Genomic DNA, 13,075 nt, shown 5'->3' with positions numbered 1-13,075 from the left:
ACAGTAGCAGCCTACTGTGTGTGTGTTGCCTGCCCTTGAGGAAGTGCAATGCTGTGCTGAGATCTAGATTCACATGCATGTTGTTGTTATGTGGTGCAAAATAAAACAGCAGATGAATGACACGTATGGTGAATCTGCTTGTCATCAGGCTGTGAGCGGGAGGGACGTCCTCAGGCTGACTCTTTGGGGGACCTGTACCGGGCCCTGGAGAGGGCCAACCTGTCCTCCATAGGCGATCACCGGCCCTCCTCCCGTCTGGAGTACAAACGCTCATTTGTCCGCCGCGTCAACGACCCACTGCTCAGTGAAAAGCTGCACCGTCTCCGCATCCTACAGAGTGCTCTCAAGGTATGACAGGACCTATAGAATATAGTGTGTGTGTACTGTGTTTGTAGTGTATACAGTGTATTACCTCTTAAATTGTCCTCTTCTCTCCTCCTGACAGAATGTCCCTCTTCAGGACTCTGACCCATCGTTGGGTTTTTTAGGATAGCCTATGTGGAACAGACCATGGACCCAGCAGCACCATTACAGTCACCCCATATATCCTGCCAAGGGACGTGCCCTTACTGCCCTACCCCAGACATCCCCTCATCCCTGGAAGACAACCATAACAACCAGTGTTACACCCACCCCTCTCTTTCTCCCTCTCTTTCTCTCTCTCACACAGTCACTCACTCTCTCTACATGCCCACATCTGCTTCTAAGGACCTTTCCTCATGCAAAATAGTTTGTTCAGTGAGCAAAATAACCATAACATATTAAATAGATGGGATGACTAAATATCCAAGTTTGCATCATAAAATGCGTGCAATGCATGTTCACACTATTTACTTAAACTCTGGTTCAATAATATTCTTCTTCTTATAAGACATTGTTAATCCTTTGATGCGTACAATCATGTATTTATGTAATCATTGTTGAGTGGTCCCTGCAGCGTGCGGTCTCAAATACGTGATTGGAACAGTTGTAACAGAACCTATGATGCAACAAACGCGTCTAAACACCATTGTTGTCTGAACAGCATCTAAATATTTTTGTTGTACTGATGGAAAATAAAAGGTCTTAAACTTTATTCCTCAATTTTATATTTTATTGTAAAAGATAAATGCGAACTTCATCATCTAAGCATCACATGGAACACATCCACAGCCAAACTCATTCCATAAACCAGTCTAAATAACAAGTTGCACTGACAGAAAAATAAAACATAAAGTTGGTGACCTAACAGCTAGACTAGTTTACAATGTACCACATCTCTGGTGAGCACGAGACTAACGTAATGTTGTTTAGAAAAGAAATGCGTGTCAGCTATGCTAACAGCAGCTCAATTCTTTATGATGGCAGCCATGTTGGTTTACGTTTGACAAGCGAAAACTCCCTAATCCCAGAATGCTATTCACTATAAAACGCAAATAAACAAAATCAACGATTGCTGCGCTTATTGCCTGAAAAATATTAAACTTAGTTTAGCCACTTTTCAGCATATTACAAATTGTTGATGTACTTGTTACAGTGTATACAAGAACTGGAACACATGACTTGACAAGTCGTTAACCATTTTTGACAAATCACAAAGCAAATAAAATGTTTTTACCTCACATCAAATACAAGCCTACTGCCTAGCCTAACCATAGCGCAAAACCTAAAACAGGGATGAAACCATTTTAGGGGGGTTTGTGGGGGTGTTCCTTTCATTTGTGGGGGGGTTTTCAAATCCATTGGGGGTAGAAATGGGGGAAGGTATCTTGTGGGGATATGATGCAGGAAATACTACTTTGATGGGGAATTTATCAATAAATGGGGGGCAAACACAAGAAGGTTATAAGCTAAATAAAAATAAACCCCATGGAAAGAGGGATCGGAGCTGGTAACCCCGAGGTACCAAAGTTACAATCTGATGCCGCGTTCAAGACAACTGGGAACTCAGGAAGAACATTTTGAACGTCTCCTCGTCCCTCGGGAACTCGGGCCTCTTTCTAGAGCTCCAACTTTCTGACCCGAAGATCATTGACGTCATGATTTTACCTAGTATTTTTCAGAGTTCACAGTTGTCTTGAAAGCACCATAAGTCAGTCGAGTTGTTATAACATCTTTGGTCTGACAAACAGAATGTTCACAAACATGGCACCACACATAGCTGGCAAATAGCTTAGCATTAGCTCATCATAATCAGTACAACATTCAAGTATTTTACACGCATCATTTGTGTCCATTACAATCTATGCAAGAATCGGAATGCATTATTTGTCACCAGTACTTGAAAACATGTTAATAAAAGAGTAAATACATTATGATCCATACAAACATCTGGATTGTGATGTGTGTTTTATCCTATATTTTTATTACATTTTAATTTATTTTTAATCCCAGCCCCCGTCCCCACAGGAGGCCTTTTGCCTTTTGGTAAATAAGAATTTGTTCTAAACTGATTTGCCTTGTTAAATAAAAAGGAAATAACACGATATACAGAAAATAAGCCACTTACTTTGATAGGAACGTACACATGTCCAAAGTCCAATTTGTAAGACAAAGAACCATGAAGACAATGCGGGCCCCAGCCAGAAAATGTGCTGGGGGAAAATGTTTGTGCAAGCCCTGTTCTGACGAGAGATGCGCAATGTCTTGGGCTCAAATTGAAGAGAGATGTTTGTCTGCTCAGTAAAGCCTCAAACATAAATTGTCAGCAAGAGTGAAATGGGCTACTTCTTATGCAAATTAACGAGGAGGCGGAACACACCTCAATCCAAACTTTTGTTAGAAAATAAAACTTGTTCGAAAATAATTTGAAATTGACAAGTTGAAACATAGCCTATTGATAATTAGCAGGCAGTGTGCCTTGGTTTGAGGGCAGCGCGGGTAACTGTCCTGTTGTGTAACAATCAAATTTTGGAACAGTGAGAGCATTCTGACATCACGCTCATGAAAAAACTCACGCAGGGGCGACAGTTAGAGATATTTGGAACTCAAGTGTGAAAAGGTTAAAGGAAAGTTACAACATAAATTGCACTGGAGAATATAGTGAGGCCAGGATTCAATCAGATCAGCGCTAACCCGCGGTAACCGACAAATGCATAGCTTAATATTGCTTTCGTTTAGGGGGTGGAAGGTGTAACTGCGTTGCAGCTGTCAAAAGCAATATTTAGCTATGCGTTTGTCACTACCGGGGTTAGCGCTGATCTGATTGAATCCTGGCCTGAATTTGATGGTATTTTTTGCACAGTTCATTGTTTTGTGTGAGGAAAATGTCACGTTATGTCTTTTTATCTCTTCAACACACATACAACTCACTCTGGGTTTCTGTCCACCCCATCTCATTGACTCATTCACTCACTCTCCCACTCGCTCTCAGAACATTGTCTGTGGAGGAATGTATTGTTTGATTTATTTTTCTAGAAGGCAACCATGACATCCACAGCCTATTCTGGTTTGATGATATTGGATTTTTCCACCCATCTGAAAGATTGCATTAGTGGGGCACCCTTTAACTCACTGCTCACCTGCATGACCATGTTAGAACCTTCTGCTTCTGTACAGTACTGTCTGTTCTGAAGACTATGCCAGGGTTGTGCACAGTATCACTACAATTAATCTTGATCCTAAATTAACTATAATAAGCAATTGTATTTTTGATGTCTACAATGTTTATGTTATGCATGTGTGAATGGTAAATGAGTATGTACTGTATGTCTGTGTGTTATGAGAGTGTACAGTATGTTAAGCGTATATATTTATTTCATAAACTGGATATCACACAACTGGTATGTCAGCACAAAATGTAAGGAGGTTCTTTCAACTTCAGTGTTGTGCCTCAGAGATTCTGAAAGTATTAACACTCCAGGACTGGGTGAACATAGATTATGGCTGCAGGGTGGAATTTCTCTCTTATAATAAACAGAAACTGGTGCACAGAGACGAGGACTGGCAATAATAAACCAGTACTGTAAATTGTGAAGCATTGATCAGAAACACGTGTCTATTTTTGTATGCATGCTATCTATCCAAATGTTTGTAAATGGTTTTGTATTCCGAGGTGTGTGTGTGTGTGATCTGGAAACTGCTGGTGTGAACCCATCGTCCACATTGTGTTTCAAAGAAATATTTTACATTTTAAGTAAAAGCGACAGGAGAAAGTGTTTGTTTTTGAAGTTATCTCTGCTAAAAGGTAAATAACTGTATTTATAAACTGTTCAATGTTTGAGCATGCTTTGTATAACTTAAACAGAATACCATGCTATTTGAAATATATGGAAGTTGCACATGTTTGCCGTATTGTGGCTAATTTACTTTTTTATTCAATAATAATAAACAAAGGCTTGTCCATCTCCAGAACTCTCCCTGAATGATGATTCCTCCATTTCAAGTATTTTCTTTTGTGCTCTATTCCTGAGAGGACAAGGGCGGATTGACCATTAGGCAATTCTTGCAAAAAAAATTAGTTTGGTGTAAAAAAATGTTTTAAATGGTGACGTGGCCGGCGGCCCATGGGCCTGTTAATTTGTAATTTTTTTACTTTCTTTTTTTTGCAATTTCTCTGTTAGCCTGGTTCCTCTCTAGGTTTCTTCCTAGGTTCTGGCCTTTCTAGGGAGTTTTTCCTAGCCATTGTGCTTCTACACCTGCATTGCTTGCTGTTTGGGGATTTAGGCTGGGTTTCTGTACAGCACTTTGAGATATCAGCTGATGTAAGAAGGGCTTTATAAATAAATTTGATTTGATTTAATGAGCCTTTGGCTGATCAGTTGGCAACGGCTGGCCCGGTTTTCTGAACTGAGGTCATGCAAACTCACATTCTAAGTCAAACGTGGCATCAGCAAAGAGACCTGCTCTGACTCTATCATCAGTTAGACAGCCAAGATCATGGATCGTAAAAAACGGAAAGGGTGCCTATAAAAGTAGAAAGACCACATTCTAAATTGTCACCTCACCTCATGGGTGGATAAAACCATGATTTGGTCCAACAGTGCATTAACCTAATGATTCTTGTAATGAAAGTGTGTGCCCTGTCCCAGTGCCTGTTTTGCTGGGGCCTGCTGCTGTAATGAGCGAGCCATGCGCTTGTGAGAAAAATGTGTTCTTATCGTATAACATTTCAAATGAAGCTTCATCCCCTTGTCCATGTTGAATAGAGGAGGGCCTCAGCTTTCTGTAGGTATAATTTATATTTCTCAAGTCTCAATATTCAGATCAATAGCAACTATTTTACAACCAAGATATTTTTTAAGGCTTTGAGATATGAAGTGGCGTGCATGAAATGCACATCCACCATTGCGAGGGCCTATAGGTCTCATGGGTAGAAGCCAACAAATGCAAAGTTTTTTTTAGGACATTAAATTGACTGTTGGATGAATACATGGCTACTAGCAGTGGGTAGTATATTTATAGTTAGCAATCTAGTTAATGTGTTTAAAGTTTCCACTTACTCAGGCGTTGAACTTAAATTAATTAGTCTATGATATTAGTTAGTGCAAATAGAGGTAAGTAATTAATTGCTATTCAACCAAAAAAAATCTGTTTATTCTGGAGTCCTATTTTGAAAGTAAAATAAAGCAACTGTAGTCTAACTGTCAACCCAAATGTCATGACAATCATGTGATTGAATTGCACAAAATATCTTCAGTTGTGCATTCCTGCTTTGATGTGTTAGATGAAACAGCGTATTTCTTGAATACCTCAGTAGTCAATTTATTACACTTAATAAAGCACTATGAATGACTTAAGATTAATGTTCATGATGATTACTCATGATTTGGGTCAGACCAAATCATGGGCTGGTGCCACTAACTGTAAAAGCTAGTCGCATCAGTGACACCAGGGGAAAATGTTAGTCTGGAGCCCTGTAATAGTAATTAACACTTAGGGCTCTATTCAATCCATATTGTGAAAGTTCAGCTTTACAGTGTCATTGAAATTGAAACGCAATGTTCCTACTTTAGCGGAGACTACATTCACGGTTAACTCTGCATATGTCGGCTCAATCGGAAATTACCTTCAAATTTCTATTGCGGAATCTGTAATGTTTCAGCTTTACAGATTGAATACAGCCCTTAGGGTAGGTGTTGATTCTGTGGAACACATATGACATGTACTAATGTGCATAGTGAGTTTGTGGCGCGTGCAGGGATGTGTGCTGGTGTCGATAAAATGCCAGGGTGAATTCTTGTCCCAGATTGTAGAAGATAAATAAAATGTTTCCTCTAAAAGTTTCTCCCTCAATGTTGGATGTTTCTTTATATCAGCGGTGAGCATTAATAAGTACCTCTTGCCTGCAAACTCTTATGTGGATACGCTTTTGAAAAACACCGAACATTCACTATAATATCCATCTAAAGACAAGAGAAGGGAGAAGCTTCAACATGGCTGTCAGCCTATAAGGAGGTTGATGAATGAGGTAGTAGCAGCAGCAGCCTGATGGGACATCACAGATCAAATCTAACGAACATCAACAGGAGATCTCATGTTCATGATCTCATGTTCTAGGATGAAGGTCAACAACAACTAATTATACACTCACTCCTACCTACACAATACAAAAGTATGTGGACACCCCTTCAAATTAGTGGATTCGGCTATTTCAGCCACACCCGTTGCTGACAGGTGTATAAAGTCGAGAACACATACATACAATCTCCATAGACAAACATTGGCAGTAGAATGGCCTTACTGAAGAGCTCAGTGACTTTCAAAGTGGCAACGTCATAGGATGCCACTTTTCCAACAAGTCAGTTCATCAAATTTCTGCCCTGCTAGAGCTGCCCCGGTCAACTGTAAGTGTTGTTATTGTGAAGTGGAATACATCTAGGAGGAACAACAATTCAAAGTGGTATGCCACACAAGCTCACAGAACGTTCTAGACGATTCTGTGCTTCCAAATTTGTGGCAACAGTTTGGGGAAGGTCTTTTCCTGTTTCAGCATGGTAATGTCCCCGTGCACAAAGCGAGATCCATACAGAAACGGTTTGTCGAGATTGATGTAGAATAACTTGACTGGCCTGCACAGAGCCCTGACCTCAACCCCATCGGACACCTTTGGGATGAATTGGAACACTGACTGCGTGCCAGGGTTAATTGTCAGTGCCCAACCTCACTAATGCTGTTGTGGCTAAATGGAAGCAAATCCCTGCAGCAAAGCAACATCTAGTGGAACGCCCTCCCAAAAAAGTGGAGGCTGTTACAGCAGTAAAGGGGTGACCAACTCCATATTAATGCCCATGATTTTGGAACGAGATGTTCGTGAGCAGGTATCCACATACTTTTGGTAATATAGTGTACCTAGCTCAATGCAGAACCATATTCTTAACCTGCTGGTCTTGAATCCAGTTTGGATTCCAATACACTTTAACATCTGAATTTCTAAGTCTGCTCCACAATGCATAGTTATTACACTTGTCATTACATACATCAACTTACACAGATTGCATGAATAACACACTGAACACACAAATCAACTTACTTACCGGTATGTTAAACAAAAGGGGATGTCACATCCAATCAGTAGCGGTGCGTGGGTAAAATCACTGGGGAAGCCAATCCAGAATAAAATCCATATTACAATCTATGTGTTGCGTTGTTTGCTCTACATCCTGTTCGCTCATATGTCTTGACACCGTGATACAGTATATAGGCCTAAACCCGAGACAATAATAAGACACAGTGGCAGAATAAATTCAACCACACATTTGTTTCATTACAAAACCGGAGAGAGATCTGTCCGGGGAAGTCTACAAAACATATTGCATGTAACAAACAGTTACATGACCTACAGAATGGTCAAGCAAGGTAATGTTTACGATATTTTCGGACTGCTAAACAACTATTGATTTAGAACCACAGAGAGTTACCGCAAGTCGCAAAGAAAACAGGAGCTGCCTCCACTATTCCAGCACCATTTGAATTTCAACATTTCAACATCATCTAATCACCTATACTTAGTCTAATACAGTTACAACTACAAGATACCAAAAACAATTTTTTTGTCCAATCCACATAAGCTAAATATGATGTGGCTGTCCATGGTACTGATTTGTCTTCGTGCAACTAGAAACAACATGTTGACTCACCCACTTGTAGAAAAACACCAATGCCATCCTCCGCTCTTTCATGTTGCCGAAGCGGTCTATGACTGTCTCTCATACCTATTGTTCACCTAATACCTTTTTTGCACTATTTGTTAGAGCCTGTAACTAAGCATTTCACTGTAAGGTCTACCTACACCTGTTGTATTCAGCGCACGTGACAAATAAACTTTGATTTGATTTGACATTACACGCTTTTAGTTTTTGTTGTCCTAGGCTACCTGGCTAAAATGCTTGCTCGCTAGCCTAACTACCTTTCATGGGCAACGATGCGCCAGGCCAGCTAGTTAACATTAGCATACCACATGTTGAACTTCCATCCTCTCAGGCCTCGGGTACAATGTATGAATTTATGGTTGGATCAGAATCACCATTATAGTCATTGGCCAGTACTGAGAATTAAGTAAAACCAGTGGTGGAAAAAGTACGCAATTGTCATACTTGAGTAAAAGTAAAGATACGTTTAATAGAAAATGACTTAAGTAAAAGTGAAAGTTACCTAGTAAAATACTGCTTGAGTAAAAGTCTAAAAGAATTTGGTTTTAAATATACTTAAGTATCAAAGTAAATGTAATTGCTAAAATATACTTAAGTATCATTAGTAAAAGTATAAATCCTTTCAAATTCCTTATATAAAGCAAACCAGGAGGCACCATTTTCTTGTTATTTTTATTTACTGATAGCTAGGGGCATGTCCAAAACTCATTTTCAAACGAAGCATGTGTTTAGTGAGTCCACTTAAGTAGTACTTTCAAGTATTTTTACATAAGTTCTTTACACCACTGAGTAAAACCATGTCCAAATCCCTATCTCCATTCACGGCTAATTTAGGAAAGGGGTGATGTAAGTTAGCTAGCTAGCTAGCCACCGAAAGACAACAACACAACGAGATGCAACATTTCAATGTATTTTCTGTCAATAATGACATTTGGCATGTGGTGTGATTGGCTTCCCTTATTAACACTTTCTTTGGGTGCGCCAGGGCCATTCACAGCTGAGCTTACTCAGTTTAGCTCAACGCTGATGGGCAATAATAAAAATTTAAACAATTCATCAAGGGAGACTAAATGCTCGCTGGCTTCCCTTGCATTCAATGCTACAGACGGGAACAATGTCATACTCTTTCTGACCAGACAGCATCAGATAGATACACTACCCATACTGAAACAGAGGGGCGCTGTTTTGTTTGCTCAGATGCTTTCTCCGGTGAGATACATTCAGCCTCTTGTGAATTGAAGGACATTTACGGAACACAGATATGAAAGAGAAATGATTTTGTATGGTAATTTTATTTTAGTACATTTTGGGGGGGAGCCTGGCTTCCCTTGGCATCCATGAATACACACCACTGCGTCCAAAGCTTTGGACCACATTAAAGAGAAGAGACAAAAATGATCTATAAATGGTAATGCTTATACGCCTTCCCATGGCGGAGAAAGGACTTATAACTTTTGAAGACTAAGACTACATTCATAAGGATAAATGTGTCTGCTAATTTCTATTGACAAGTTATCACCTGTTTTAGTCAATTATGAAGTATTGGTTAACTACTTTAATCTTTTCCCCACAATAATGTTCTCCCACAGTTAATCATACAGTTAACTACATTAATGTCAAGGGGAATAATGACATCTCCAGTCATTTTCCAGATATACTCAAATATTATTATTTTACACATGATAGAACAATCTTCTTTTTTTATGAGGGTTAGGGCAAATACTTTCTTCAGTTAATATCTAAGATGACTTGTTTTGAAGTTAGACGGGTCAAGTTCAGATTTTTTTTTATTGGATATTTGTACCTTTAGTGGCCAATTTAATTTGGCCTCACTTGGTTTGAGTGTAACATGCTAATCAGCTTAGGACAGAACAAGAAGCTGGTGTTCCCTATTTATTTAGATCTATGGGGACAGCAATGCCTGATCATGGTGAACTTACAAACAGTTCGGAGAACACACAGACAGTCCCGTTGGAGACGGCCAACACTGTTTAATGACCTTGTTATTGTTATCAAACTAAGATAATGTGTTTTCTGTTCATTAAAGCTAGAATCCTTAGTCGAAAAATTAACAAAGAGTAACCCTACCTCTATTTTAGTCAAAAGCTGAGGGATGGGCCTAGAGAAATCACTCCTAACCACTACTAAATTCATAGAAAGAACTATGGATGCAAGAAATGACTATCCATGATATCAAAATGATAGTTTTAAGCATTTGAGGCTATTCAGTGTTTGTTTACATTTACGTTGTTTACAAACATTTGAGTAGAAAAAGCTTATATTTTGGGTTCTGATGGGGTACGACAGTTGAACTAAGCTCATGAGGCTTATATAAGTTATCCTCTTCAAGAATTAATGGCTATATATCATTAATTTATAAGTCCAAAAATGTATGTAAGGATTCTAGCTTTAAGGTCTAGAAAGCCACCCGACCACTATGATATGAATATTCTTGTCACATAGGCAGCCCTTCCCTGTATGCACTAGCTAGGTCTACTATAGCTGCAGCAACTGAATCATACATACAGTACATGAACACAAGAATTTTCCCACTCATGTTACAATGAAAGTGTTCAATCCACCCTGGTTTGATGAGCCAAGGTAAATTATGTTGAACAGTACTGTGTATTGGATCACTTGACATCTTTTCTTGATTTACCACTTTTTGTTTTGTTCAACCAAAACTGTCATATTAATATGACAATATAAACATATTTAACTGAAGGACGATTTTGGATCCATCCTGTAATGTGAAAATTCTCACTAGTCTACTTTCAGTCTTTGTTCTAATGGAAGTTAATGCACTAGGCTGGCGCTAACCTAAGGTATTTCCAAAAGAATGAACATTTGCACAAGCACCAGCAAACATCCTCCAGTGACCCCCACAGCTTAACTAGGTTTATAGAGTAGTTTTTGGAGTTTACAAGCTAATGTCATGTTCGAGTGATGCGTGCGCATGCTTGCAGCTAAAAAGCCTTGAAGCATGACAAACTTCACAGTGAGTGAATGATGACCATGAACACACACAAGTCTGCAGACTGCAGACTACTCAACAAGTATATTATTATTCTGGGTCCATCTAGCTCTGTTTGTGATTATTTTACCATGCCTCAATGGCTCACTAGCTTGCTAGATAATCAATCCTCCAATTACAGTACATCTGCAATGTTGAAGACGATAACCATATGATTACGTGTTTTCTAACTTGCATGAGCTGCTTCTGAAGTCGGACATGATCGTATCTACTTCCATGTAAACAAACTACTTACTGATTCGAAAATCCGCGGGCAACTTTTCATGAAGCGGTCGGGAAATGGGTCTATACTCCAAAATCAAGTTGATTGGAAAAATAGTGTGACAAGCTAGAAAAACAAAGATTCTATTGATTGGGGGTGAACATCTTAATATATTTTAAATTGTTTGAGCTTGTTCTTTTTAAAATTACTAAAGTATGTGTCCTGGAAGCCATATCATAACCTTTGGCAGCGGCATGTTAAAATCACATTTGGCAGCGATTACAGCTGTGAGTGTTTAAGGGGTAAATCTCTAAGAGCTGTGCATACCTGTATTGTACAATACTTTCCCATTACTCTTTTTTTTTTTATTCTTCAAGCTCTGTGAAGTTGGTTGTTGGACATTGCTAGACAGGCATTTTCAAGTCTCGCCATAGATTTTCAAGCCGATTTAAGTCAAAACTGTAACTAGGCCATTTAGAAACATTCAATGTCATCTTGGTAAGCAACTCCAGCGTATATTTGTCATTTTAGGTTATTGTCCTGCTGAAAGGTGAATTTGACTCCCAGTGTCTGTTGGAAACCAAACTGAACCAGTTTGTCCTTTAGGATTTTGCCTGTGCTTAGCTTTATTACGTTTCTTTTCATCCTAAATAACTCCGTAGTACTTGACAATGACAAGCATACCCATAACATGATGCAGCCACCACCATACTTGAAAATATGAAGAGTGGTACTCAGTGATGTGCTGTGTTGTGTTGGATTTGCCATGAGCATAACACTTTGTATTCAGGACAAAAAGTTAATTTCTTTGCCACATTTCTTGCAGCGTTACTTTAGTGCCTTATTGCGAACAGGATGCATGTTTCAGAATATTTTTAATTCTGTACAGGCTTCCTTCTTTTCACTCTGTCAATTGCACCAGTATTTTGGAGTAACTACAATGTTATTGATCCATCCTCAGTTTTCTCCTATCACAGCCATTAAACTCTGTAACTGTTTTAAAATCACTGAGCGGTTTCCTTCCTCTCCGGCAACTGCTTTAGGAAGGACACCTGTATCTTTGTAGTGACTGGGTGTATTGATACACCATCCAATGTGTATTTAACCCTCTAAGGTTGATGTCCCCCACTGAAATATAATTAGTATAATACAAAAATCCCCATAAAAGTATGTCAGTTATTTAGGTTAGTATTGTGGAGCATTGATACACCACCCAAAGTGTAATGAATAACTTCACCATGCTCAAAGGGATATTCAGTGTCTGCTTTTTTTTTTATTTTCACCCCGTCTACTAATAGGTGCCTTTCTTTGCGAGGCATTGGACAACCTCCCTGGTCTTTGTGGTTAAATCTGTGTTTGAAATTCACTTCTCGACTGAGGGACCTTACAGATAATGTTATGTGTGTGGTACAAAGATGGAGTAGTCATTAAAAAAATCATGTGAACTACTATTATTGCACACTGAGTGAGTCCATGACACTTATTATGTGACTTGTTAAGCAAGTCTTGTTAGTCCTGTACTTATTTAGGCTTGCCATAACAAAACGTTTGAATACTTTCTGAAGGCACTGTGTATGTGTGTAATTCCACGATAACAGAATGATACTGAGATTCAGATTTTCACTTTAAAATGTTTACCAAACAAAAAACATTGATTGCAAAGTTAAACAAACGATACAGATCTATGCAAAACTCTTTGACTACATGTAACTTTTTCCTCTGAAAATTTTACAAAAACCCATTTACTTGAAGAAGCAGATATAAAGTTTT

General features: G+C 38.9%; 1 protein-coding gene across 1 annotated transcript in view; it reads left to right on the top strand.

Annotated features, from left to right (window-relative positions):
• LOC106567868 (connector enhancer of kinase suppressor of ras 2) overlaps positions 1–558 on the top strand; it is a 44,901-nt gene extending 44,343 nt beyond the window's left edge. The window contains exons 21-22 of the mRNA XM_082960397.1: positions 149–348; positions 446–558. Coding sequence (XP_082816523.1) covers positions 149–348; positions 446–493 — 248 coding nt within the window. The 3' untranslated portion in view covers positions 494–558. The remainder of the gene's footprint in view (positions 1–148; positions 349–445) is intronic.
• The last annotated feature ends 12,517 nt before the right edge of the window (positions 559–13,075 follow it).

The sequence above is a fragment of the Salmo salar genome, chromosome 13, assembly GCF_965601325.2.
Source record: "Salmo salar chromosome 13, fSalSal1, whole genome shotgun sequence".
NCBI lineage: Eukaryota > Metazoa > Chordata > Actinopteri > Salmoniformes > Salmonidae > Salmo > Salmo salar.
The sequence above is the reverse complement of the archived record's forward strand: the minus strand, read 5'-3'. Positions and strand labels throughout refer to the sequence as shown.